We start from the raw sequence: 27435 nt of genomic DNA on the forward strand, positions 1-27435 counted from the left end.
TTTTAATTATAAACAATATTTTAATGATAGAAAGCATATTAAGAAATATTTTTCAAGAGCAATGAATCAAAATGTTCATAAATTGGTTCTTAACAAAGAGTTCACATTGGTTCACATTGAAATAGATGGCCCTTGAAGTGCAGAGTGTTAGTAAAGAAAACGTTGATCACAGGCTGCTATATTACACAATTTAAAATTTGCTAATTTTAAAAGTATTGTTTTTAGTAATTGTATTTTAAAACAGATAATTTAATTAGATAAAGGCCATTAATTATTAGTAAGGCATATCCAAGTGGAGGTCTAAACATTCTTGGTTGTGAAAAATCTGAGCAATAATTGAACTCAAAAATATTGCTATGCTGCAAGTCTCTTCATTTGGTATCTAAAATGCCAGGTTAGATGATACAATGTTGTCATGGCTGGTTACCTTGAAGCTAAGATTTTTCTATTGCAAAGTCTAGAAAGCCAGAGCTCATGAGATGTTCCCATTTAATTTCTAGGTGGACAGTTGCAGTCAGTCTGGGCATTTTGGGAGAGGTAACATGAACCTCTTCCTCTTCTCATCTAAAGTGAAAAACCACAATCTCTCGAGTAATTAGAGTCTCAACACCTTCACCTTATAATCATTAGCTTATTAGTTTACTATTTTCCTTGTTTTGCTAACAGTCCACCAAAAAGTAATTTGTTCCCTATAATTAAGTAATTTTATTAAAATAAAGCAACACCACTAGACTATATTTCAATAATTGTAAAAGCAGTTGTAGTTAAAATTATTCATATCCTGTTCCCAATATTTAATTTGTTGCTAGTAAGCCATTCCAGATTTTTTGTTTTAAGTGTACCCTTTGCAACAACATAATAAAATTGAAAGTTCTATATATTGGCTTCTCGATTTATAATTAGTCAAGGGAACCTGGAGGTTTTATTGATTTTGTCTGATATTTGTAATCATCCATATTCTTTGTCCGACCTTTGAATCTATTCATAACTTTTAAAATTCCAAAATAGTCATAAAAGATATCAGCTGTTTTTGCAGGAATAATGCTAAAAAGAAAAGAGAAGAACATAAGCCACTCTTACAGTATTAAACTTTAAGTTTCTGTCAGTTTTGCTACATTAGTGTTATGCCACTTTTACACATTGTTTAAGAAGCTAAACGGAATGAGGTGTGATGGACAGTATTCCAAAATAGTCACAAAATATATCAGCTGTTTTTGCAGGAATAAAGCTAAAAAGAAAAGAGAAGAACATAAGACACTCTTACAGTATTAAACTTTAAGTTGCTGTCAGTTTTGCTACATTAGTGTTATGCCAGTTTTACACATTGTTTAAGAAGCTAAACGGAATGAGGTGCGATGGACAGTATAGAAATTTAATAAATATTAAATGCAAAAGAAGCAACATAAACATTAAATTTTATAACATAGCAAAAAACTAAAATTGTAGACAGCAGATTATCTGTAGAAGCCAATAAAAGCCCCTCTCAGTCATATTAAAATAAAAATAAAAACAATTTAATTCCCTTTGGAAGAGATATCTGTTACTCGTGGGAGCATATAAACCTTCTTAAATATCCTATAGTCTTTGATTTGCTATTGATGAAATTGAAATGTCTTTATTTATATTTACAAATTTTCTTTGAGATGTAGAAATGTAGAGTATATACAGTATAGTAAAACCATCCAACCACGCTTTCTTCTATTTTGATCCACAAATAAAAATACACTGATATGTACCAATAGTTATCTGGATTAATGCTGCCACTAGATGTTAACACCTTTGCAAACTGCTGCTGTCACTAGATTTACTATGAGTATGATTCAGGCATCCTTTCCCACAATTTAGAAGCAAATAAAACTTCTATTTCTTATTCTCCAAATTAATGTGATTGTTCTTTTTGTCCTCATGTTTTGCATATAGGAATACAATTCTGGTTGAACTATGGGCATTCTTCCCTTGGGAACAATGTCCATTTTATTCAGAAATATTAACCCTATTCCAGGCCTGGATTTATAGTAAAATTCATTCAGGTGCTGTCTCAAACACAAAATAATCAATATGTTAACTCTGTAAACTGCTTAGCGAAGGCTGTACAGGCTCAAGGTTGACTCAGCCTTCCATCCTTCCAAGGTGGGTAAAATGAGGACTCGGATTGTGGGGGCAATATGCTTGCTCTGTTAAAAATTGCTAACATGTTGTAAACTGACCTAAGTCTAAGGAGAAGGGTGGCATTAAAAAAAATCGAATGAATGAATGAATAACTGCTATTGCTAACTGCTATCTTGTCTTCTGATGGGTTATTACCAAAGCAAAATTTATGTTGCAGATTTTTAATCTCTACAAGTAACCTCATCCCACTCCAAGGATCAGTCCCTTCTCCTTATGGAGATACTTAACAGGATCAAGGCTCTAGGCCACAGGTCAACATCCAGTGGTCCATGGACCATTGGTGGTCCACGAGAAATTTATGGTGGTCCATGGAGGAATATTGGCCCCTGGGCCGCATATATCTGAGAGCAATTAATCCAGCCTGCGTGAGAGAACACAAGACTGCACCGCCCAACATCACACGCCCACACCCAGCCCTCACTCTTAAGGCTGAGCGCAAACCTCATCTTCAGTATAGTAGTGTGAATCACACGAACTAGAACAGGAAGGTAAGATCAAAGACACTCGTCTCTCAAGGAGTGCTCGCTGAAGCCGCATGGGAAACTTTGGCTGGGCTCCTCAAGAGAAGAGAGCTGGCAGGAGACTAAGTCAGTGTCCACAATGGACAGCAAACTCAGGCTGCTCCCTGACTGGATGCCATTTACTGCTCTTTAACTAAGTAAGGGTGCCTGTTTCTCCCATGGCCAGTTCTATGTGGCATGCTCCAGAGTCAGTACACCTGACAGCCTGGTCATCTTCCAGCCAGAGAGCAAAACCAGGGAGGCCTGAGCAATTTATCTGAGAGATGAATTGAAAGTCTATGCTATGCAAATTATTTATTTGTTTGTTTGTTTGTTTGTTTATTTATTAGATTTGTATGCCGCCTCTCTCTGTACACTCGGGGTGGCTAACAGCAATAATAAAAACAGCATATAACAAATCTAATATTTAAAATAACTAAAAACCCTTATTAAAAATTAAACATACACACAAACATACCATTCATAAATTGTATAGGCCTAGAGGGAAAGGGATATCTCAATTCCTCCATGCCTGACGACAGAGGTGGGTTTTAAGCTTACGAAAGGCGAGGAGAGTGGGGGCAATTCTGATCTTAGGAGGGAGCTAGTTCCAGAGGGCCGGGGCTGCCACAGAGAAGGCTCTTCCCCTGGGTCCCATCAAACGACATTGTTTAGTCGACAGGACATGGAGAAGGCCCACTCTGTGGGACCTAACTGGTCGCTGGGATTCGTGCGGCAGAAGGCGGTCCCAAAGATATTCTGGTCCGATGCCATGAAGGGATTTATAGGTCATAACCAACACTTTGAATTGTGACCGGAAACTGATCGGCAGCCAATGCAGACTGGTGTAACATGGGCATACTTAGGGAAGCCCATGATTGCTCTCACAGCTGCATTCTGCACGATGTGAAGTTTCTGAACACTTTTCAAAGGTAGCCCCATGTAGAGAGCGTTACAGTAGTCAAGCCTTGAGGTGATGAGGGCATGAGTGACTGTGAGCAGTGACTCCTGGTCCAAATAGGGCCGCAACTGGCGCACCAGGTGAACCTGGGCAAACGCCCCCCTCGCCACAGCTGAAAGATGTTTCTATAATGTGAGCTGTGGATCGAGGAGGACGCCCAAGTTGCGGACCCTCTCTTAGGGGGTCAATGATCCCACCCCCCAGGGTGATGGACGGACAGATGGAATTGTCCCTGGGAGGCAAAACCCATAGCCACTCCATCTTATCAGGGTTGAGTTTGAGTCTGTTGACACCCATCCAGACCCCAACAGCCTCCAGACACTGGCACATCACATCCACTGCTTCATTGATTGGACATTGGGTGGAGATGTACAACTGGGTATCATCCATGTACTGATGACAATTCACGCCGTGTCCTTGGATGATCTCACCCATGTAGATATTAAATAGTAGGGGAGAGAGGACCGACCCCTGAGGCACTCCATAAGGGAGAAGCCTAGAGGTCGACCTCTGACCCCCTACTAATACCGACTGCGATCGACAGGAGAGGTAGGAGGAGAACCACTGAAGGACAGTGCCTTCCACTCCCAACCCCTCCAGCCGGCGCAGAAGGATACCATGGTCGATAGTATCGAAAGCCACTGATAGGTCGAGAAGCACCAGGACAGAGGATAAACCCCTGTCCCGGGCCCGCCAGAGATCATCCATCAACGCGACCAAAGCAGTTTCCGTGCTGTAGCTGAGGGCCTAGATAATCGGCTTCTTCCAAGGACTGCTGGAGCTGGAGCGCCACCACCTTCTCAACAACTTTCCCCATAAAGGGAAGGTTGGAGACTGGCCGGTAGTTGTTAAGAATGGCTGGGTCCAGGGAAGACTTCTTGAGAAGGGGCCGCACAAGTGCCTCCTTGTAGGGATCTGTAAAGGACCCCCTCCCCAAAGAAGTGTTGACAATCTCCTGGACCCAGCTCCATGTCACCTCCCTGCTGGCCGAGACCAGCCAGGAGGGACACGGATCCAGTAAGCAGGTGGCGGAACTCACAGCTCCAATGGCCTTGTCCACTTCATCAGATGTCACCAGATCAAACTCATCCCAGACAGATGGACAAGTATGGGCCAATTGGAGTCGAGGTCTGCCTGGATCTGAGCGATTTTATCAGCGAAAAACATGTTAAAATCCTCGGCATTACTCTGTAAGGGCTTCCCAACTCCCCCCTGGTTAAGAAGGGAGCAGGTCACCCTAAACAGAGTGGCCGGGCGGGATTCCACTGATGCAATCAAGGTGGCATGATATGCGCATCTTGCCACCTTGAGCGCCACTTTGTAAGTCTTAATATGAGCTCTTACAAGTGTTCGATCAGATTTGGACTTACTCTTCCTCCATCGCTTCTCTTCTGGCGTTTCAACTCCCGGAGCTCCTCGTTGGACCATGGAGCTCGACGGGGTCTAGTGCCGTGGAGAGGTCGCAACGGCGTAATCCGGTCAAGAGCCTCTGCTGCAGCCTTGTTCCAGGCCTCAGCAAGAGACTCTGCCGAACTGTGGACGACTGCATCTGGAATAAACCCAAGTGCCCTCTGAAAGCCCTCTGGGTCCATCAGGCGTCTGGGGCAGAACTACCTAGTCAATTCCGCCTCCCTGCGGGGAAGGATTGGAGCCAGGAAGTCAAGCCGCAATAATGTCTACATCTGTAACAGAAACTTAGCTAACCACCTCTAATGAAATAATACAGTCCCTTTTTAAACTACTCATTATTTTTCAAGCTTTAAATGTCAATTTACCAAGCCCTATCACGTAGTTTCATAGTGAAGTACAGGTATTAGCTAATCTGTTTTAAAAGAGAAATGGTGTCATTTTAGGTAGATTAGCCTGGTGCTTCCTTCTGACTAATTCAGTTTAATTCAATTAAAATAACTGAATTGAATTGCATCAATTTCGAAAAAAAAAATAACCTGTGTAAGATTTTGTATAAGTTACATAGGCCTAAGAGTTCTTTCAAGAAAGCACACAATTTGGGCACTTTTTCATACCACCTTTTCATACCACTTTTTTGTTGGTGTTTAGGGTCCTTTCTTGACCCACACTTTCAGTTAGTTCTAGCAGAATAATATTACCTTTTTATTGCGTTAAACAAACGTAGACTTCGTGGTATATAGATATATCGTTCATTTCGGAGTATCCCAGACACAATTCTTTCAACAGCATATTCTGGATCTATAATGGGCAGCAAGCGAGACCACCTGATGGAATAAAATGCCACAACTTTGAATTACATTTCCCCCCCTGGAATTTCATCTAATAATAGCAATTGAAGCTTAAAGCAACTAACAATATGTTTGGTACCAATATCAACCAATCAATATTGTCTCCCTATTTTTTCAGTTACCCCAATATCTTCTCTTGCTCATACCCTTTTTCTCATGTGTCTATTTGTAATACATATAGCCAAAAAGTGTCCAGAGACTATAACTGGTACAAAATGCAGCCGCGCGAGCCATATGGGTATGCCCAAATACACCCATGTAACACCGGTGCTCCGTGAGCTGCATTGGTTGCCAGTCAGTCTCCAAACACAATTCAAGGTGTTGGTTATCACCTATAAAGCCCTATATGGCTCAGGATCAGACTATCTTCAGGACCGCCTTCTGCTGCATTTCTCCTGGTGGCCGATAATAGCCCACAGAGTCGGCCTTCTCCAGGTCCCGTCAGCCAAATAATGCTGGCTGGTGGGCCCATGGAGAAGGACCTTCCCTGTGAGAGCTCCGACTCTATGGAACCAGCTGCCTCCAGAGATTTGCACCCTTCCCACCTTATTGGCCTTCTGTAAAGCCATTAAGCTCTTCTGGCAGGCCTGGAATTGTTGAGTGAATGGAATCCTAGACTACTAGGAATGTGGCTTATTTATAAACATAGTAATATAATATATATATTTACAATACCATTAGCAGATTTCTTCAATGTAGGAACAGTTAGAAGCAAAACAGTAAAGCAGGAGAGTTAGTTTCATTTCAGCAGAGCAGACAAGCACAAAGTGGACAGTGAGTACAGAATGGACTGGAGCCACACCCAGCCTTAAGCTTAAATTTTCAGTTTCAATTCTCTGCACAGACTCACAGATATGTGTTTAGCTCTCATTGGCTGACTTATTGCTATGCGTATTCATTTGCTAACCTTGTTACCACTGGTTCATGAATATTCTAACATATATATTGTATATTGGTTAGAGAACAATTGCATATTTGATAAACGATTAAAAATTAATCTTCAATTTGTCATCTGTATTTTACTCAGTTCTTTGTATGCCTTCTCTATAAAAAGTTTCCAAGCAAGTTATAATTTATAGAAATAATTTCCTTTGTTTAACTTTTCAATCTTTGTCAAAAATTAATTTCAGATCTGGTATTTTATTAATCCAGCAAATTGCTTTTATATTGTTTAAGGCATTTATTATCATCTGTCTGTGCACCTATGTACCTATTATCTACTCCATATTTTCTCATTTGACTTATTGTATTATTATAATAATCTGAACTCTTTATTTTCTAAGGACAACATTTCAATTTTTTGTAGGTACTTTTCTTAATTCTAATGAAGTAATTTGCAAATACTCCACTAATAAGCATTCAGAGAAGCACATCTAACACTGCAAATGTGAAATTTCTTTTATGGATTTAGCAGACCAAATTACATTATATTCCAGTATAAAACACGTTGGTAAGCATATATCACCATAACAGGCACGGTTCAAGCATTTTATGCAAGTAAGAAATCATTTTACCAGATTTTTTCCCAGGTTTTACCAACAAAGGATAATATTTGTTCAGGATTGAAATATTTATTTATTTATTTATTATTTAGATTTGTATGCCGCCCCTCTCCGAGGACTATAGCAATAGCAATAGAGTTATATATCACCTCATAGTACTTTACAGCACTCTAAGAAGATTATAGTGTCGGCATATTGCCCCAGCAATCTGGGTCCTCATTTTACCAACCTCTGAAAAATGAAAGGCTGCGTCAACCTTGAGCCAGTCACAATCGAACTGGCAGTGGGCAGAGTTCGTCTGCAAATACTGCATTCTAACCATAGCTGAGAGGTCCATGGTGCTCTGGGAGCTTGATTGTTTTCTGCAGACATTTCATTACTGATACTAGGTAACATCATCAGTGCTAGAAAGGAGTGGTATTTGCTCTTAAGTTTACCAGTGGCTTGCCCTGTCAGTGTTGGTGTGTCTACGTGAGGGGTAGTCTTGGAGATTTTTTAATTGGGCTGTTTACTGTTAGCTTGTCCCTTGATTAGAGTATTGTTTACTTCTGATTTTCTTGGCCAGATTTTCCCTGCTGAAAGGTGTTGTGTTTGGGCCTGGGCCAGCCGTTGCTACCACAGATGGGAGAGACGTGGCACAAAGTGAGTGCGAAAGCCTGGCTGACAGCCAGGAAGATGTGGCAGACAGCCAGGAAGACATGGCAGACAGCCAGGAGGATGAGGCCACTGGTTCGCAGGATTCAGCAGACAGCCCAGGGGATTTGGCATGCAGTCCCTCAGAGTGTCTTTCGTCTTTGGGTTCTTCTGCAGATCAAGATATTGATCTGCGTAGCCGAAGAGCTATGCAAAGGAGGGATCGATTGAAGGAATATTACAAGTCATCAGAGTAGCACCTGGGCTGGGTGTGGTTCTTATACTGAGGGCTGGGTGTGGTTCCCTTAATGAGGGCTAAAGGTATAAAAAGGGAACAAAGGCACAAGGCAAACTGTGGCTGTTTATCTGTGTTATTTTGTGGTTCCTGCTCTGAAGTTTCTGTGCCGTGCCTTTGGAGTTTTCAACTCAGCTTTTTCAGACACATGGGAGGTGAAACCTCTGGGACTTGCTGTTTGCTCCAAAGATTCAAAAGGACTCCTGAAACGTCTTTGCTCATTCCAGGTTGTCTTTGTTTGTTTTTTCCTGTGTTTTTGTATGCGGCTGAAGTAAGCCTTGCACTATCATTGTTTCTTGACACTAAGGACTGTTTTGAGTAATCCTTTTTTGTTTATCTAATACAAATTTGCTCATTAGCAGAACATGTGTGTGTTTGATTTCTTTTCCTTGGACTGTTACGCTTTGCCTGAGCCCAGTCAGGCAGAACAAAAGGTAGGCTGAATAAACCAGTGGAACTTGGAACAAAAAAAATCCTGATACCTTATGAACTTTGTCCTCCAGTTCTGTCAATAAAGAGAAAAGATTTGATTTATCCCTTGAGCCAGTCACCATAATCATCCCTTTCTGCATGATGTGTAACATGCAGCTTCTTTAACAAAGCATCTTCTCTTGTTGACTTTTCTTTTGGGAAAAGTACAAAATGACTGAAACAGAACCAGTACTGAATACCCCTCAGAGCATTCATGGCATATCTGAGGGGTGTGTGTGTGTGTGTATTGCTAAAAATATTGTGAGCAAGACCGCATGTTCCAAGAGTTTCACCAAAAGAATGTACTTTCATGTATGTGACTCCAACATACAACAGCAGTCTTCCAGATGTGTGGACTTCAACTCTAGAAATATCAGAAATGGCTTCTGGTAGAGAAACTGAAGACATTCATATACACAATTGTTACCAAGTTGCAAAATGCTGTAGAAGAGCAAGTGCTGTTATATTTAAACCCATCACCACTATTTTTATTGAAGCCTGTCATTATTTTATGTAACCATTTAAGGCTATATATATATATATATATATATATGAAAAATGCAAACGACTCACTTAGATTCACAGCCGTCAAGCATTCCAGTGTTCACTAGATATGGACAGACAATTGTAGATTTAACACCATTCTTTTTCATTGCCAACATCTCTAAAGCTAGAGATTCTGCAAAACCCAGAACTGCAAATTTACTTGTACAGTAATCTGAAAAGTGAGACATAAATAAAATAGTATGTACACGGAGCAGAATAGTCTTCCTATAAAAATATTTTGGATATCATACATAAGCATAACTAACTGAATAAAAATCAATGGCAATTGGCATCTTTTGTTTGTATCTTTAGACATGGTCGATGTTTACAAGATTACTGATAAAAAGAGGCTGGGAATTTTGAGGGTAAAGAAGGCAGCCTTTCCCTATCTTCCAGATGTGTGAAAATGCACCTTTCTTAATTACTATGCATACTTGTTATACTTAATAGCAACAGCAATTATTTATTATTAGCTCATCTCACATTTATGATAAAATGAGCTATAAGGTTGTGAGTTCAATCCTAGGTAGATGCAGATGTCTCCTGCTTGGGCAGAGGGTTGGACTAGATGACCCGCAAGACCCTCCTACTATGTTAATCCGTTAAGATCTGTTAAGCCGAAAAATATTTGAGGGGAATCCCTAGACAATTCTTTTTTTTTTTTTAATTTTTAAATTGTTTTATTATTAAAATGAAAACATTTACATCTTATAATACAACATGAGATACAATTCGAAACATAAGGACAAACAGTACAGAAAAAAAGAAAAAAGAAAAACAAAAGAAAAACCTATAGACAAAACGAGTAAAAGTGTCGGCGAGTAAACGGGGGAGTTGTACTGAGAACGAAAATTGGGTCAAATTGTATATGCTCATTACCATGTTTCGAGGATTGTATCAGAAGGGTTCAATGCCAGAGTTGAAATAAACACATTGCGGAGAAGTTAACAGATAATAATAAATCTACATATCTAAATATATATAACATCTCGTGTTATTTTATGAGATAATAAAATGGTTTATACCAGATTTGTGACAGTTCGAAGTGTAGTCAAAAATCACAATCTTATAGCCTATTGTTCACGCTTTTGCTTCCTAGCCAGTTATAAAAAGGGTCCCAACACTCGTTGAACGTAGCCGAGGATTCATTTCTAACTTGTGAAGTCAATTTTGACATTTCTGCACAGTATAATATTTTTTTAATTATTACTTCATTTGGGGGTACTTCTTCGTTCTTCCACCACTGCGCATATGAAAGTCTAGCTGCGGTTACTAAATGAATGATTAGGTGTACTTGGGATTTCGATAGATTTTGTCTGATTATGCCCAATAAAAAGCATTCAGGAGTTTTGTCAAGTGTTAAATTTAACATTTCATCGATCCAAATTCCAATCTTATTCCAAAATAAATTTGCTTTGGTACATTGCCACCATAAGTGGAAGTAAGTGCCCAATTCTCGTTGGCATTTCCAGCAATTTGGAGAGAGTTTGTTGTTTGATTTAGTTAGCTTGATTGGGGTAATATGCCATCGATAATACATTTTGATCAAGTTTTCTTTATAGGAAGTGGCGATAGTCAATTTATAATTCCTAGTCCAGAGTGTTTGCCACTCCTCCTCTTTAATTTCGTTTTTGAGGTCCAGGTTCCATTTCTTAACGTTAATTTTTATATTAAAGTTGTCCAAATCATTGTAAGTTAAGTAACAATAGAAATTTTTAATTAGCTTTTCTTGAGGGCCTATACATAGCTTGTCTAGAAGGGCATTTTTCCTTATCCCAGATATTTTTTTGTCTTTGTTATATTTAGATTGGATCTGGAGGTATTCCCACCATTCCACTTTTTGACCCAGATTTTCTAGTTCTAGCCTTGTTTTAATTGTTCCATTTGAGTTTAGAATGTCATTATATCTTAATATATTGTTTCTTTTATATAAATTTGGATGTACGTAGGCTTCTAACGGGGCGTACCACATGGGGGTTCCTTTATATAATTTAATTTTAATTTTTTTCCAAGTGTTGATTAGTGATTTCCTTATCAAATGGTTAGAGAAATATTTATGGGTTGTCGGTTTTTCGTCCCAGAGATAATAGTGCCACCCTAAATGGAGATTGTGGCCTTCTAAGCTAAGAAGTCTAGTATTAGTTAGACTCATCCACTCTCTTGCCCTAGACAATTCTTTCAAATATTATCATGAAATGTGACAGAAGGAATAATTAAATAAATAGGCAGCCACCATATTCACTGTATTTAATTCAGTTACTTGAAGTACATTGCCCTATCATTTCCCCCCCCAAAATGTCTAATACTTCTATAAATCTGATTATCTTTCTTTCATATTTCTTTTTTTTCCAACTAGCATTTTGTTTCTTGTTCAAAGGAAATATTGACTTGTAACAAAAGTTGCTAACTCGTTGGCCTATTTGAACTGTCGAATTAAAAGTTTGAATTAAACTATCTATTAAGATCAAAAGTTATTTTTAATCTGTTCTGCAGCACTTTTTCCATATACTAACCTGCCATTTTGTTGACAGCATGACAACCAGCTGCACTTGAAATAGTCACCACATGTCCATGATTAGAAGCTACCATGGCTGGAACAAATGCTTTTACTGTCTATGAAGAAAAGGTAAAAACAAATACATTTCAGCATATGAATATATAAAAAATAGGAAACATTTTTTAAAAATTTACAATTTAACTTCAAAAATTGTATGTAACTGGGTAGATGCAGCATTTCAGAGTTTCTGAGAACTTCAGTTTTTTAGTTCAGCTATCTGTTTCATTTTGGTCCCTTCTGGAATGTTAAAGCAATCTGAAGATGGCCAAGGATGGGTCTATGTGGTGGTATCAATCTCTTTGAAAGAGAGAAGGGTCACTACAAGATCCCATTTTGGGGGACAATAATCATCCCGTCTCCAAATTTCCTTTTGTGGATAAAACAGATTATCTGACTTGTTTTAGCTGGATTGAGATATAGTATGGAGAAATAGTTGGTTGTGCTTTTTTGATAATCTTTATTAGGGCCAGGATGGAGTAACATCTCCATCCTTTGGCACTTCGGTCTGTCAGTGGCTTTCAATACCACTGACCATGTTATCCTAGTATCATTCTGCACTAGCTATGGTAGATGGAAGTGAAGGAACTGACTTTTACTGGTTGACCTTCCTTAGATGTCAGTCTCATCTGTTGACAGAAAAATCCAGTGCTTGTCAAATAGTGTGGGCCTCATGACTATAACAAATTTAAATAATAACAATAACAGTATCTGCAGGGTTATTATTTATTGAAGTAACATTTATCTAAATACTAAGTAATATATTAGAAGGCAATATGTTAGATTTTGCTGTAGCTACTCTCCTGATATAATTATTCGGTTCCAGAATAGATTTATAATTTTATCTAGAAATGTTTTGCTGAGATATAATACATTCAGGAGAATTTTTTTCAATTCCACTATGTAAAGAAAAAACAATCATTTATAAGTGTGTACCATAGATTGAAAGTTTTATTTATTTACAATTTACCTCATTTTAACATTGTTATCTTCATAATAAACATCGTTGTAAGCCATATTTAAAATTCTACACATTTTACATTTCACTAGGGCTGTTATATTTAGCAATGATTTTAGTTTTCAGTTAGTTTTGCTATTTGTATGTTATGTTATGTTATGTTATGTTACGTTCCATTTTATGTACAGCGTTTGATTAAAGTGATGTCATAGCTGGTTCTATAAATATTTATTTATTTATTTATTTATTTATTTATTGGATTTGTATGTTAGTTTATTTTGCAAGAAATCTTCTGATCAGAATCAGCGAAGAAACATGCAAGAGGTTAGTCTTTTGCATTATAATACCCTTGTAAAATCCGAACTCTTGATAAATGCTAAAACATCTAATCTAGCTCAATTTCAGAAGTTCAACAGTACTTTGCTGTTGAGTAATCGAAACCTGGAGCCAACTTCCAGTGAAGGTAGTGGATCAATCCTTAGTAACTGAATTTAAATATGCTTGGGACAAACACATGTCTACCACCTAACAAAATTAAAAGCAAATAAAATAAAAATAATAAAATAATAAATTAAAAACAAAACAAACCTCTCAAAGGGCAGATTTGATGGACCACTGGCTCTTTTTCTGCTATACATTTGTGTGTTATTGCTGTGATACGTTTAAATTTACTATTTAAAAGCTAACTACATGATTCTTGTTTTTTTACACACCACTAGAGGGCACCAACAGCAAAAATACAGACTTTATAACCTGCATGGAGTTATTGACAAAGTTACAGGAATCAAGACTAAAGTCAAAGGTAGAAACAAAGAAAAACAACATTCTTGAATATCTTTGCCATGGAGACAGATTTTTTTTTGTTGTTCCTTGACAAATTCTATATTTAGTATAGCATGACTGAAGGGTTTTTAAAAACCTCTAGGGTTGAACCTGTGATTGTCAACAGGAATAGCTGATTGTGTGAATCTTCATAAAAATCAACATCAATGTTATGCACTAAAACAATTTCTGGCATTCCAGATTTTGGGTCTTTTTTTATTTCCAAAAATTGTTGGATACTGGCTTACATGTCATATCTGCATGGCCAATAATAAAGACAGATAATATCCTGCCCATTTTAAGCATGTTCACCCAAACTTTCAATTTGTTCCACTAAAGTAAAACCTGTCCAGATTTCTATGCCGTTTGCAATAACTATACTATTCTTCACTTCTTTTATAGCAGCAGAAAAGTCATAAATGAATACCAACACAGCCTACATTAGAAATGGGGAATTTTTAGAATTTTTTTTCAGCTTTTCAAGTTGAGTGACAATAGCTGAGTAGAGAAGGGTTAAAAAGGGATGTGCTTTAGAGAAAATTGTAGAGCTTATTTTTAAAAAAAAAAACAACAACAGAAAAACAAATTTCTAAAAGTATAATCTTTTTTTGATATCAGGGACAGTGGGCTACAAGCACTCTGCAGGTTGAAAATGGTAAGGGGCTCATTAATGGTAAGGGGCTCACTATATGGCTGCATCTTAGAGATCGCCTTATGTTGTAAAGAACACGATCCCATCATAGAAGAATTACTGCTTTGAAATTATTGAATCGTTTTCTAAGAGAGCCATTGTGCAATTCTAATAGCTTCTTCGGTAGGATAGAAAAGTATTATGTGGCAATAGAATTGATTGGGGACTGAGGACAATGTTATGCGTAGCTTTGAAATTGCTTCTGAGAAATGGGATTTATTGTTATGATTTACTTACAGTCATGTTTATGTGGTCTGTCTCGCTCCTATCATTTTTCTTGGGTTCTGTTTATCTGTTTGCTCTTTAGAAATTTGATTAGAAGCTAGTGAAAGAAGATATTCTACTATGAAATCATTTCTCTTATGAGTCAGCAGATGATGAGAAAAGACAAAGGACTTTCCATGGCAGCTCCATCTGTAAGACCATTTTTACTAATTAAAAAAACCCCCAATTCAAATTAATACTGGATATACATTCACAATTAATCAAACATTAGTTACCCAAAAGCTTGCCATTGTGTTCACTTGAATACACTTCTCGAGAAGCATATCTGGTGTGTCTAAAAACATCCTTCCTGTTATGATGCCAGCATTATTAATCAGGATACCAACATCTCCAACTTCCTTTTTCACCTAGAACAGCCAGAGAGGATGCTCAAGTTAAAACAACGGTAGAACATAATTCAAAAGAAAGCATAGCTACCGAAAACTTTCATATAGAGATTTTCACACATTTGCATTAAACATTCCATCAGACATTACAGTACATGAAATGGAGGCTCATGCATATTTCATCTGTCACTTATTTATTTATTTATTTAATTGGATAGTAACCCTTCACTGTTCAGCAAAATAGGCTTCTTTAAAGTTTCAAAGAAGGGAAAAAATACACAGGCAAGTTGGAAAATAAAACATTTTTCTCTGATTTTAATATCACCTTCATTCCATTCTATCCAATTTGTCATTCAGCATTAAGGTAAACTTAGGGGCTTTACTGCTGTATGAAAAGACATCACTATGAATTGGGAGGCATGTGTTTTATGAGCAGAAGGTCCAAACTGCTATCCCAGAAGTCTCCATGAAAAAGACTCTTATCTGAATAAATCAAAGACTACAAGTAGTATTGTAATGACATAATGGTGTCTTATACATGTAAATAATTTTGAATACCATGTACAGATCTTAGCTATTTCTGAATTTCAGCGGACATAATATTTCACTATTGGTCATGTTGGCTAAAACTACTGGGGATTCTGCTTCAACATCTGGATGAATACATATTAAGCACTCTTATAAGTGGGTTCACACATGTGTACCTAAAACATGATTTTGATTTTATATGTTGTATAAAACCAGACCCAGTGCTTTATCATAGTCTAACATGTGGGGTCAATCCAGTTTTAAATGAACTATAGTTTAATGCAATATATGACTTCAGTGATTTAAAGATGCCATGTTAGCAAATGGAACAAATGTTTGATAGCTAAATAAAATATTTATGTTGTACAAAACCTATAACAATATATAATTACCTGTCCTGCCACTTGATAAACTTCTTGCCTTTTGCTGCAATCACAAATGTAGTCATGTACTCTCACAGCCCCAATTTTACGTACTAATCTAACTGTTTCTTTGATTCCTTCCAGATTAATATCCCAAAGAACTAAAGTAGCTCCAAGGTGAGCAAATTTTAAAGCCATCAGCCTTCCCATTCCACCTCCAGCTCCAGTAATAAGCACTATTTCACCAGCAACATTTTTCTTCCGTGAATAGATAAGCGATAAGAAAAATTCCATCTGATAATATATACACAGCAAAATGGTTTTCAGCGTTTCCAGGAAGAAATTCATTTTGAAGACCAGGTTTCAGGTTACCTGTTGAATAAATTCAAAGATCAGTTAAACAGACTGCCAAACATTTCACTTTCTTTCATGTTTTCACTTTCTTTTAGCTGAGATCCTTTCATCCTTCCTTGGGATTCCCCCAGAGGGGTAGGTCTAAACTGTCAGAGTTTATCAGTGAGAAAAATGCATATGTATATCATTCCTGTGGGCAGTGTGAATGATGAAATTAAAGCAACAAAGTGCTTCTGTTTTTGACTGTTTAACATTTTCAAAATCTTATAACTATGCACAGATAAATTAAACAGTAAGCAACATTTTAACATTATGATAAATTGCTTATAGACAATTCAAAATTCAACATGATTTCATGATGAAACCTATATAGTTATTATGTGTACACTATATTGTGATACAAAGTATCTGAAATTACAGAGTATCACTGAACTGGAAAGTTATAAAATAAAATAATAATTGTTTACTTCCTAAAACATCCACTCCTAAATACCATTCTCTGCCTCTCCCTTTCTTTCTTTCTTTCTTTCTTTCTTTCTTTCTTTCTTTCTTTCTTTATTTATTTATTTATTTATTTAATTTGTATGCCGCCCCTCTCCGTAGACTCGGGGCGGCTAACAACAGTAATAAAAAACATCGTGTAAATCCAATACTAAAAACAACTAAAAAACCCTTACTGTAAAACTAAACATCCATACAAACAAACATACCATGCATAAATTGTAAAGGCCTAGGGGGAAAGAATATCTCAGTTCCCCCATGCCTGACGGCAGAGGTTTGTTTTAAGGAGCTTACGAAAGGCAAGGAGGGTGGGGGCAATTCTAATCTCTTTAACTGGCTTTCTTGGTTATTTCTGATTCTATCCACTTGGTCAAAATACTGGATTCTATCCTCCTCTCGAATACATTTAATGATTAAGAAAGATCAGGAAAAAAGTAAATACAGTAATCACTATTTGGGCATAAGTTGTGGGTTTGGGTTCAGTGTAGTGGCTGTCAATTTCTTAATTTCAGTTTCTTCCATTGAAACCAAAATGTCTGAACTGAAAAGATTGCAAAAGTAACAGAGGTATATAGAACAGTGTTGATGCACCTTTTTGGCACCGAGTGCTGAAACAGGAGCATGTGTGCGGGTGCCAGAAACTGGAACAGCAACCGGTGAACATTTCTATGCCTTCTGTTTTGCTTTCTGGAGCATGCATGCGCACTAGCCACCTGGTATTCCGGTTTCTGGCATGCATACGCTCATGAAAACTGGCTGGCCGGTGTGCATACATGTGCTGAAAACCAGAAGAGCAGCCACCCAGTGTGCCAGAAACATGATTTTTGGTTTCCGTACCAGTCAGCTGGTCTTCTGCCGCACGAATCCTAGCGGCCGATTAGGTCCCACAGAGTTGGCCTTCTCCGGGTCCCATCGACTAAACAATGTCGGCTGGTGGGACCCAGGGGAAGAACTTTCTCTGTGGTGGCCCCAGCCCTCTAGAATCAACTCCCTCCAGAGATTCGAACATCCCCCATCCTCCTTGCCTTCCGTAAAACGTTGAAACCCCACCTTTTTCACCAGGCGTGGGGATAATTACCATCTTCTTCCCCCCTTTTTGTTATGTTTTCAGTCTTACTGTATGATGGATTAGGTTGAATGTGTATGATTGTATAGTTAGGGATTTTACTATGTTATTAATGATTTTTAAATTGACTTAATTTTTCTACTATTGGATTTGTAATGTACTGTATCACTGTTATGTTGTGAGCCGCCCCGAGTCTTCGGAAAGGGGCGGCAAACAAATTTAATAAACTATAACTATAACTATAACTTTGTATGCACATGCATTTCAGAAACAGGAAGACCAGGTGGCCGGTGGGCCTGCTGGAAACTGGAAAATCAGCTGCTCAGTGCACTGGAAACTGAAAGCGCAATAGGCAATGGCTCATGTGTCCAGATAGCTTCTCTGTGTGCCACTTCTGGCATGTGGGCCATAGGTTCACCATCACAGATATAGAATATCTCATTTCCAGAACGATACTTTTTGCTGTCATGGAAAAGGAAGTTCTTAGGGAGTGAGGACATTATTTAAAGGATACGAATAATGTTCCTGTAGGAGAGACTCAATTCTTAAATTCTTAAACAAGTCCATGTCCTATCACTATGATGACGAACCTATGGCATGCATGCCCAAAGTGTTGCCTTCCCGTTTGTTTTCCGGGTTTCTTGCATGCATGAGCATGTGACAATCAACTGTCCTTCATGCGTGGGGCAGTATCAAAATTTGGTGTGTGCATGCATGCCAGCCAGTTCATTCTTGGGTGGGCATGCGCACCAGAACCTGGAAGTTCAGCTTTTTTGAAACGTGATCATTCATGTGCATGGCAGTGCCCAAAACTGGTGTGTGCATGCATGCCAGCTGATTGTAGGGTGTACATGTGCCCTAGAACCCAGATGTTTGGCATTTCTGGAGCATTGATGAGCATGTGTTCCAGAAAAAAAAGTTCACCACCACTGCCCTATAATACTGAAAATATTCCTTTTGAGACATTGGTAATTGGTTAAGTAATTATATTAATAGGGAAGTTGTTTTGATTGTCTGGTATCTTGATTGCCTAGTACAGACCTGGCCATTTCTTGGCCCACAGGCCACCTTTAGCCCATTGACTGTCTGTCTGAGCCATGGCAACAGCGGGATGGGGTAGTGATGGCAGAAGGGGGCAGTGATGGTGGCAGACAGTGATGATGGCGGGACCAGCAGTGGCCCTCCAAAAGAGTCTTGTTTCTCATGTGCCCCCTTGGAAATATTAATTACCCAGCCTTAGCCTAGTGTGGAGGCATTCATCTATATAAACTGCTGGACAGTACTAGCCAGGAAATATAAATTGTGGTCTGTGGCAGCATCAATGATAATACGAAATGTAGTGACCTATCTAGAAAGCCAAATACAGTCATACCTCGTCTTACGAACCTAATTGTTTCCCAGGGAGGGTTCATAAGACGAAAGGTTCGTAAGATGAAACATTGTTTCCCATAGGAAACAATGTAAAGTCAATTAATCTGTGCAACAACAAAAAAACCCCTGCAAAAAAACGCTGCCACCTGGCTGTCACCTTTTAAAACAGCCCGGGGGCTTCTCATCGGCCTCCCAAACGCCGAACGCCAAACCCGAACTTCCAGGTTCGGCGTTCGGGAGGCCGCCGAGAAGCCCCCTGGCTGTTTTAAAAGATGACAGCCGGGCTGCGGGGCTTCCCAGCAGCCTCCCGAACCCCGAACGCGGAAGTTTGGCAAAAGTTTGGGGTTCGGGAGGCCGCTGGGAAGCCGCGCAGCCCGACTGTCACCTTTTAAAACAGCCGGGGGGCTTTCCAGCAGCCTCCCGAAGCCGAACGCCAAACCCGAACTTCCGCGTTCAGCTTCGGGAGGCTGCTGGGAAGCCCGCCGGCTGTTTTAAAAGGTGACAGCCGGGCTGCGGGGCTTCCCAGCAGCCTCCCAACCCCCCCCGGAAGTTCGGCAAAAGTTCGGGGTTCGGGAGGCCGCTGGGAAGCCGCGCAGCCTGGCTGTCACCTTTTAAAACAGCCAGGGGGCTTCCCAGCAGCCTCCCGAAGCCGAACACGGAAGTTCCGGTTTGGCGTTCGTAACACGGAAAAAGTTCGCAAGAAGAGGCAAAATTTTTCTGAACCCTGGGGTCGTATCTCGGGTTGTTCGTAAGACGAGGGGTTCGTATCTTGAGGTACCACTGTACTACGAAGGCAAATTATTGAAGATTTTTCAGCCAAAATAACAGAAGATTTCATCCCTAAGCTTGATCATGGCGATACATGGACTTATCCATATTTTCTCTTAACAGAGGTGCTATTCTGTTAATTTCACCTGATTGAATTTCCCAATTCTATCTAAAACCTTGGAATACCTGTCTGGACAAGTATTAGCCAAATCTTAGCTTTCACTTATGTACAGAGCACATATTTAAGTGCAGTTGCTGATGACACCTTAGAATCTCTTTGGAATACATTTTTGAGGAAATTCTGGACCTTTATTCAGTATATCTACATTTTTCCTCTTGGCAGAATTCAATCTCATTTATTAGAATATATCTGTATTATCTAAAATTCTGGCATATTATGAATTACAGTAAGTAAGGCCTGCCTCCCCCACCAATTGGATGGAATAATAGAGATGGGGTTTGGTTATGTAGTGCCACATTCTGATAAAAGCAACACAACATTTGCATGGGAGACATTTGAACAGATGATTATTGATTTATTTAGCTGGATTAGACTTACAGTATTATTATGGAGGGGAAGATAGGACTGTGACTTCCAGTTTTCATTTAAACAGATACTTTAATTGTTATTGTTCAAGGAGAAATAAATTGTATCCATTTCCATTTTGTTTTAAAATATGCAGGCTTTAACTGAATGGATTTCTAACACTTTTCAGTTTATTTAATGAGTGAACATTTCTTTGGAAGAAAAGTGTTGCAGTGTCAATTTCAATATATAAAAGATACAATTCCTTGTGTATATAGATTTATTTAAAAATGGTCCTGGGACAAATCTCCCAAAGATTTCATTGTTTCATGTTTAAGTGATTTCATTGTTTCATGTTTAAGTGATTATTCCCCAAAAGTTTTTCAATTAGTAAGGAAATTTCACAGGTAAATTTCAATATGTTAATTAATTTCAGTTATTACATTTGCAATTGATGTTTATTCTATGTACATATATTGTGTCATTTAGCCAAATGCAAATAAAAGTACCAGATATATGAGACAGTTAATGTAGCATATGAAGCATATGAAGATTAGGGCTTAATAACTTTTAAAAAGTTCATTCCATAATTCATCTGTCTCTATCAGCAAGGCTCAAAGTAATTCTTGATATTCCTCTTGAAACTAATGAGTATACAGTATATGTTCAAGATTATATCATAGAAGCTGCTTGGCTTTCTTCTTCTTTAGCTTAACTTGGAACAATTCATGTCAGTCCTCCCATGACTAGATGAACTAGTTCTATTAAGCTAGTTTAAGAGAATATTGCAAATCTAAAAGGATATTTTTACTGTCACCACTTTTAATAACTTGATATATTAGGGTGGCTCCTTCCTAAAGCTTCTGTGACCATTAAACCACTGGGAATTACTCCCTCTCTTGCCTAAGTCTTAGTATCTTTTGACCTTTTTCCTCAATGAAACCCATGCTTTCCATTGCAGTTTGAGATCTGTTCCACAGTCAGCTCCTGGCTGTTTTGATGCTATAATTGAGATCCTTCCTTCCTTCCTTCCTTCCTTCCTTCCTTCCTTCCTTCCTTCCTTCCTTCCTTCCTTCCTTCCTATCTATCTAATCTCTCTCTCTCTCCCCCTCCCCCCCTCTCTCCATCCCTACCTGCCTGCCTGCCTATCTATTGGACTTTTATGCCGCCCCTCTCCGAGGATTCGGGGCGGCTAATGCATGATATAATCAATTTTATTTCTACCCTGTTTTCCCCAAAATAAGACATCCCCTAATAATAAGATCAATCCGGCTTTTGAGTGCATGGCGATAAGGCAAGCGCTTATTTCAGGGTTCAAAGAAATATAAGACAGGGTCTTTGGGAAAATATGGTATATAATCCATCTGGTGATGTTCATGTATAGACGTGCTGTCTTGGTTGAGAAACTGCCGGGGTGATCAGCTGGGGAGCGGAAGATGGCGGCCGCTCCTGGATGCCCGATGCCGAGGTGGAGATAAAAGAGCGGAAGAAAACTCGATAAATGGACCGACCTTCTTAGCGAGGCACCAGGAAATTAGAGTGACTGGTGCCGAAGCAACAAAGTGACAGAGGAGATGGAGGAGACGAGAGGACGGAGCGGAAGCCAGCGCCGAGGTCGGGATGTATCTGCCTACTTTGTGAGACTGAGGAGGCCGAGGGTGCGGTTGGCTGTTGGCGCCGGAGGTCACTCAGGGAGAGTGGAGGAGTTAGGGATATCATCTGATGGACGAAGAACAACAGCCCAACCCCCTGTATGGCACCAGTAAGTGAGAGTTACTGGTGCCGAGGGGGAATGAAGGAAGCAGCGTTGAAATGTGGAGGAAGGAGACTGAGGCAAGTTGGGGCCGCCGTGTGGAGCTGAGGACATTGGCTGGGATTAGATCGAAAGAATAGAGTGGATATAACTGGGGGAGAGTGGATAATGGGATCTGAGCTGTGGAACTGCCAATTAAACTGGGGGTATTAGCAAATGTTGAGATCGTTGCTTTGTCATCTCCCCCCCTCCTCCCCCCCTGCTTTCATCTTCTGTATTCCCTATTCACTATTGAATAACATTGAAGACCTGCGCCCCTAGTGGATGACTTTATAACACAGCAGTCTTAAAGAAGGATTTACTAAAGACATTATTATCACCCTGACCTGGATTGATTGATTGACTGATGAATTTTGAACTACTTACTTAAGAACTGATCTTACATTAACTGATCCTAATTTATATTATTGTCTCAGTTTAATTTTATAATTGACCAGTTAACCTTTTTTAACCTTTTTAAATTAATTAATTAATTTTAATTTTTATATATTTTTAAACTAACTTATTGGGGGGTAATTTTAGCGATGGATATTTGGGATCGGATGGAAGGTATACAGTATATGAAATGAATGGAATGAATGATTGGATTAACTTGCGGAATTGATGGGATGGGTCAGACTATGGAATGGATGAGGTAAATGGTAATTGTAATTTATATGATATGAATGAGTGGGTTGGGTGGGAGGCACTGTTCTCCAGTGGTTCTCCTCCTACCTCTCCAGTCGGTCGCAGTCGGTGTTAGTGGGGGGTCAGAGGTCGACCTCTAGGTCTCTCCCTTGTGGGGTGCCTCAGGGGTCAGTCCTCTACCCCCTGCTATTTAATATCTACATGAAACTGCTGGGTGAGATCATCCAAGAGCATGGGGTGAGGTATCATCAATACACCGATGATACACAGTTATACATCTCCACCCCATATCCAGTCAACGAAGCAATGGAAGTGATGTGCCGGTGCCTGGAGGCTGTTGGGGCTTGGATGGGTGTCAACAAACTCAAACTCAACCCAGACAAGATGGAGTGGCTGTGGGTCTTGGCTCCCAAGGACAATACCATCTGTCCGTCCATTACCCTGGGGGGGGAACTACTGACCCCCTCAGAGAGGGTTCGCAACTTGGGCATCCTCCTCGATCCACAGCTGACATTGGAACATCATCTTTCAGCTATGGCGAAGAGGGAGTTTGCCCAGGTTCGTTGGGTGCACCAGTTGCAGCCCTATTTGGACAGGGAGTCATTGCTCACAATCGCTCATGCCCTCATCACCTCAAGGTTCGTTTACTGCAACGCTCTCTACATGGGGCTACCTTTGAAAAGTGTTCGGAAACTTCAGATTGTGCAGAACGCAGCCGCGAGAGCCACCCCGGGGCTTCCAAGATTTTGTGGCTTGCATTGCTGCTGATCAGTTTCCAGTCACAATTCAAAGTGTTGGTTATGACCTTTAAAGCACTACATGGCATTGGACCAGAGTACCTCCGGAACCGCCTGCTACCGCATGAATCCCAGCGACCGCTAAGGTCCCACAGACAGTGTTCCCTCTAATTTTTTTTTGGGGTGGGCGGAAAAGTATAGTGTCTGAGCGGCAGTCCCTTTGGGACTGGGCGGCACAGAAATAATAAATAAACAAACAAACAAACAAACAAATAAATAAAAAACCCATCCTGTTTTGCCTCAGAGAATTTCAAAATAAAATACTGTACTGTGTGTCTATAACAGTGAGCTCATAATAGGGCAACTCTATCAATATCAAAATGCCACTTAAATAGTTGAGCTAGTTTCAAACTAGATTTTGATTTTATTTCTCTCTTCCTTACTCCCATTATTTTTCTTTCTCTTTTCCTTCCTCTCTTTTTTCTATCTGTTTCTCTCTCTTCCTCTCTTCCTCTCTCTCTCCTTCCCTCTCACTCTTTCCCTCTCGGCTTCTGGGCAGGTTTGGAAAACTCTGAGTTGATGATGAGTTTTAAGTGAGCGATTGCTCACTGCTCAGCTTAGAGGGAACTATGCCCATAGAGTTGGCCTTCTCTGGGTCCCGTCGACTGAACAATGTCCTCTGGCGGGCCCCAGGGGAAGAGCCTTCTCTGTGGCGGCCCTGGCCCTCTGGAATCAACTCCCCCCGGAGATTAGAACTGCCCCCACCCTCCCTGCCTTTCATAAACTACTCAAGACTCATTTATACCGCCAGGCATGGGGGAGTTGAGACACCTTTCCCCCAGGCTCTTTTATACTTTGTTTTATGTTTGGTATGAATGTGTTGTTTAGTTTTTTAAATAGTGATAGGTTTTATATATTTTTTAATATTAGATTTGTTCTACTATAATATTGTTTTTATTATTGTTGTGAGCCGCCTTGAGTCTTCGGAGAGGGGCGGCATACAAATCTAATAAATTAATTAAATTATTGTTGAAGATAATCCAGCACTTTCATTAGTTTTATGCATGTTTAATGACAACCAGCAGTATGATCCAGTAAACTCAAACATTGTTAAATATAATTTTTAGTGGTCCTCTTAATCCATATCCTCTACATGGCTTATTTTGCAAAAATGAAAATAAATAAGGAGGGAGGGAGGGAGAGAGAGAATTTCTCTAGACTGTCAACAGAGAAGCTAAAGCTAATATTTATTTACTACAGTTGAGCTCAATAGCCAGTTTTGTAGTCAGAACACACAACACCTTATTCTACCAGTTTCAAAACATTGTTTAATACTTCCTAGATAAATCCAGTTTTTGAAATCACAACAGTACAATATACAGTATGACACTGATCAAGACAAAAAAAGAGGAAATCTTGATTTTGGGATTTGCTGATTTGTTTGTTGTTATAGAATTCTCTAGTATCCTGTCCAGTTGTGTGTGAGAATCTAGAGCAATAATGGTGAACCTTTTGGGTACTAAGTGCTGAAAAGGGAGCACTTCACGTGCACACTTCACATGTGCATGCACACTCATCTGGGCTTCAACCAGGAAAAGGAGCTGCAAAGGGGGCCTGTGCATGCCGGAAAATGAAGTCTTCCAGTTACTGCTGTGCATGTGCCAATCAGCTGTCCAGTGTACACGTTCATGCTGGAAAACAGATCAACTCTTCCAGTTTCTGGCACTGCTGCATGCACAAAGGCCACCAAAACTCAGAAGAGAAATGGGAGACACTGCACATGCCAGGCAAAATAGCTCTGCATGCCACTTCATGCCCGTGTGCCACAGGTTCGCCATCACGGCTCTACAAGGCAGTGCTCACCTACGTTTCTTAGCTGAGAGTATGTTGTCCAAAGAAAATTTATGTGGTCGTGTGACCAACATAGCTATACTCCAAAGGTGCACTGAGTGCTATTATCTTCCCACTTAATCTACTGGCTTTTGCATACCAGCAGGAGATGGACACAAGATAAGGCAGGTAAAGGGAGCTCAGCCAATCATGTGACTCAGTATGCAAAAGTGAAAAGACAAGGCTACAAAGATAGTGGGGGAATGGAAAAGGAAAAGAAAGAGGAAGAAGTGTAGGAGAAAAGGAGAAAAGACAGCCTTTAGTTCCATTTTTCCCCCAGTTTAGTTAAAATATAAACTGAAAAAAAAATGGAACTAAAAGCTTTCTTTTCTCCTTTACTTCTTCCTCTTTCTTTTCCTTTTCCATTCCCCCACTATCTTTGTATTGTATATTATGATAATATTAATACAAGCAATATAATATACTAAATATGCAATATGCACTACATATGCAGTTTGGTGGGAGGTAGTTATGTATGGTTTTTAAGTGGGAGAAGAGATACGTTTGTATTTTTAATATACTGAACAGGTTTGGTTTGTCACCACCTACTGTATAAAAAGAAGGGGTACAGCCCTTAACTAAAATAAACCCACAGCCCAACATATGGATTAGGCAAAAAGTTTAATATTGCCCCTGCTACTTTTTCGCAAGATTCGGCCTGACCATAACTGGTGCAAAAACCAGAGCAATTCCCTCTGCCTAAAAAGGAACTGCTCTTGTATTTACCAGCCATTTCAGGCGACGTAACTGAACTTTGGATTAAAGGAAGCAGTGACATAAAGACCAATAGGGCGAACCCGCAGATAGCGGCCCTTTCTATTCTTCCACCCTGTGCGCGCCCGCGCGCGCGCCCGCGCGTAAACACACACGCATACACACGAAGTGAAATCTGTTCTATAGGATTCTTAAGCGTTTTTCTAGCCCCGACCGTGAAGCAACCACAATCCTCAGCGCCCCAGAGCCAACCCGTAGAAGCTTTCCAAGCTAGTTATCGGCCCCGCGCATCGATTTACTCAGCTGTTTTACGCCCGCCGCCTCAACAAGACCTCGCTGTGGAGGAAACGATTGCGTCCGCACGGCGAAGAAGGAGGCCGCTTTGAAGCAACGCCGCCGGCGCAGAATCTTGCCTAGATGGCAGTCCAGAAGATCCGCCCATCCACCCCTCCAAAGGCGGTCCTACCACCTGCTTTACGCGCGGACGGCTGCTTAGTCCAATCGGAGTTGCAGGAGCTGTTTTACTTTTCCCGTTGTTCAGCCAAAACAGTGAAAAGGAGAAGTTGACTTCTCGGGTCGGTTCTCCGCGGGAGACGAGAAATTCCTCTCCCCCCCCCACCAACTTGGCTGGCCGAGAGGGGCGGGAAGAAAACCCTACAAAACCGAGGGCCCCCTTGGCAGCGCGGTGGGCCCGGCACCACTTGTGCCACTCAGTCCGCCTGGCACAGCTGAAGGTTAGAAGTATCCTCGTTGCAATTGGATCCCTGCCAATCCTGTGTGTCAGTAATTGATTATTCTTTCCGCTCTTAAGCTTCACTTGAAACTCGATTAAATGAATGTGCTTGAGGCGGTTGGCACGCTCTCATTTTATTATTATATCAAGCATATATAAGATTACAGTAAAAGTATATAAACATGTATCCATGAGACGATTTTGAGTATATGGGAACGTTATGACAGGGACGGTAGGCACATTGGTGGGCCTATGCATGCCCCTTACAGACCTCTTAGGAATGGGGTGACACAGTATTTGGTATGTTTAGATTGATTGATTGATTATTTGATTGATTGAGAATTCTAGGCCGCCCTTCTCCAAAGACTCAGACGGTTTACAAGTCTCATATCATTGTCTTCATCTCACATTGCCTCACTGTCTTCCTTTAAAAAAAAAATCCAATCGGACCATTTTGTCCATATTTTATAGCAG

At 39.9% G+C, this 27435-nt stretch overlaps 1 protein-coding gene across 2 annotated transcripts; it reads right to left on the minus strand.

Moving 5' to 3' along the window:
* SDR16C5 (short chain dehydrogenase/reductase family 16C member 5) lies at positions 1–26986 on the minus strand. Of its 2 annotated transcripts, none has more exons than XM_070747791.1 (7): positions 26533–26986; positions 15892–16233; positions 14861–14992; positions 11849–11948; positions 9363–9507; positions 5739–5864; positions 1–1228 (listed from the first exon to the last, which is right to left on the minus strand). In XM_070747791.1, the coding sequence occupies exons 2-7, from the start codon at positions 16207–16209 to the stop codon at positions 1153–1155; spliced, it is 897 nt and encodes a 298-aa protein (XP_070603892.1). In that variant the 5' UTR covers positions 16210–16233; positions 26533–26986; the 3' UTR covers positions 1–1152. The 2 variants fall into 2 exon arrangements, with proteins under 2 accessions (XP_070603892.1, XP_070603891.1); XM_070747790.1 differs by having other exon boundaries at positions 1–1044; positions 26533–26945.
* Positions 26987–27435: the final 449 nt, after the last annotated feature.

This window comes from Erythrolamprus reginae, chromosome 3 (assembly GCF_031021105.1).
Source record: "Erythrolamprus reginae isolate rEryReg1 chromosome 3, rEryReg1.hap1, whole genome shotgun sequence".
In the NCBI taxonomy this organism is placed as follows: domain Eukaryota; kingdom Metazoa; phylum Chordata; class Lepidosauria; order Squamata; family Dipsadidae; genus Erythrolamprus; species Erythrolamprus reginae.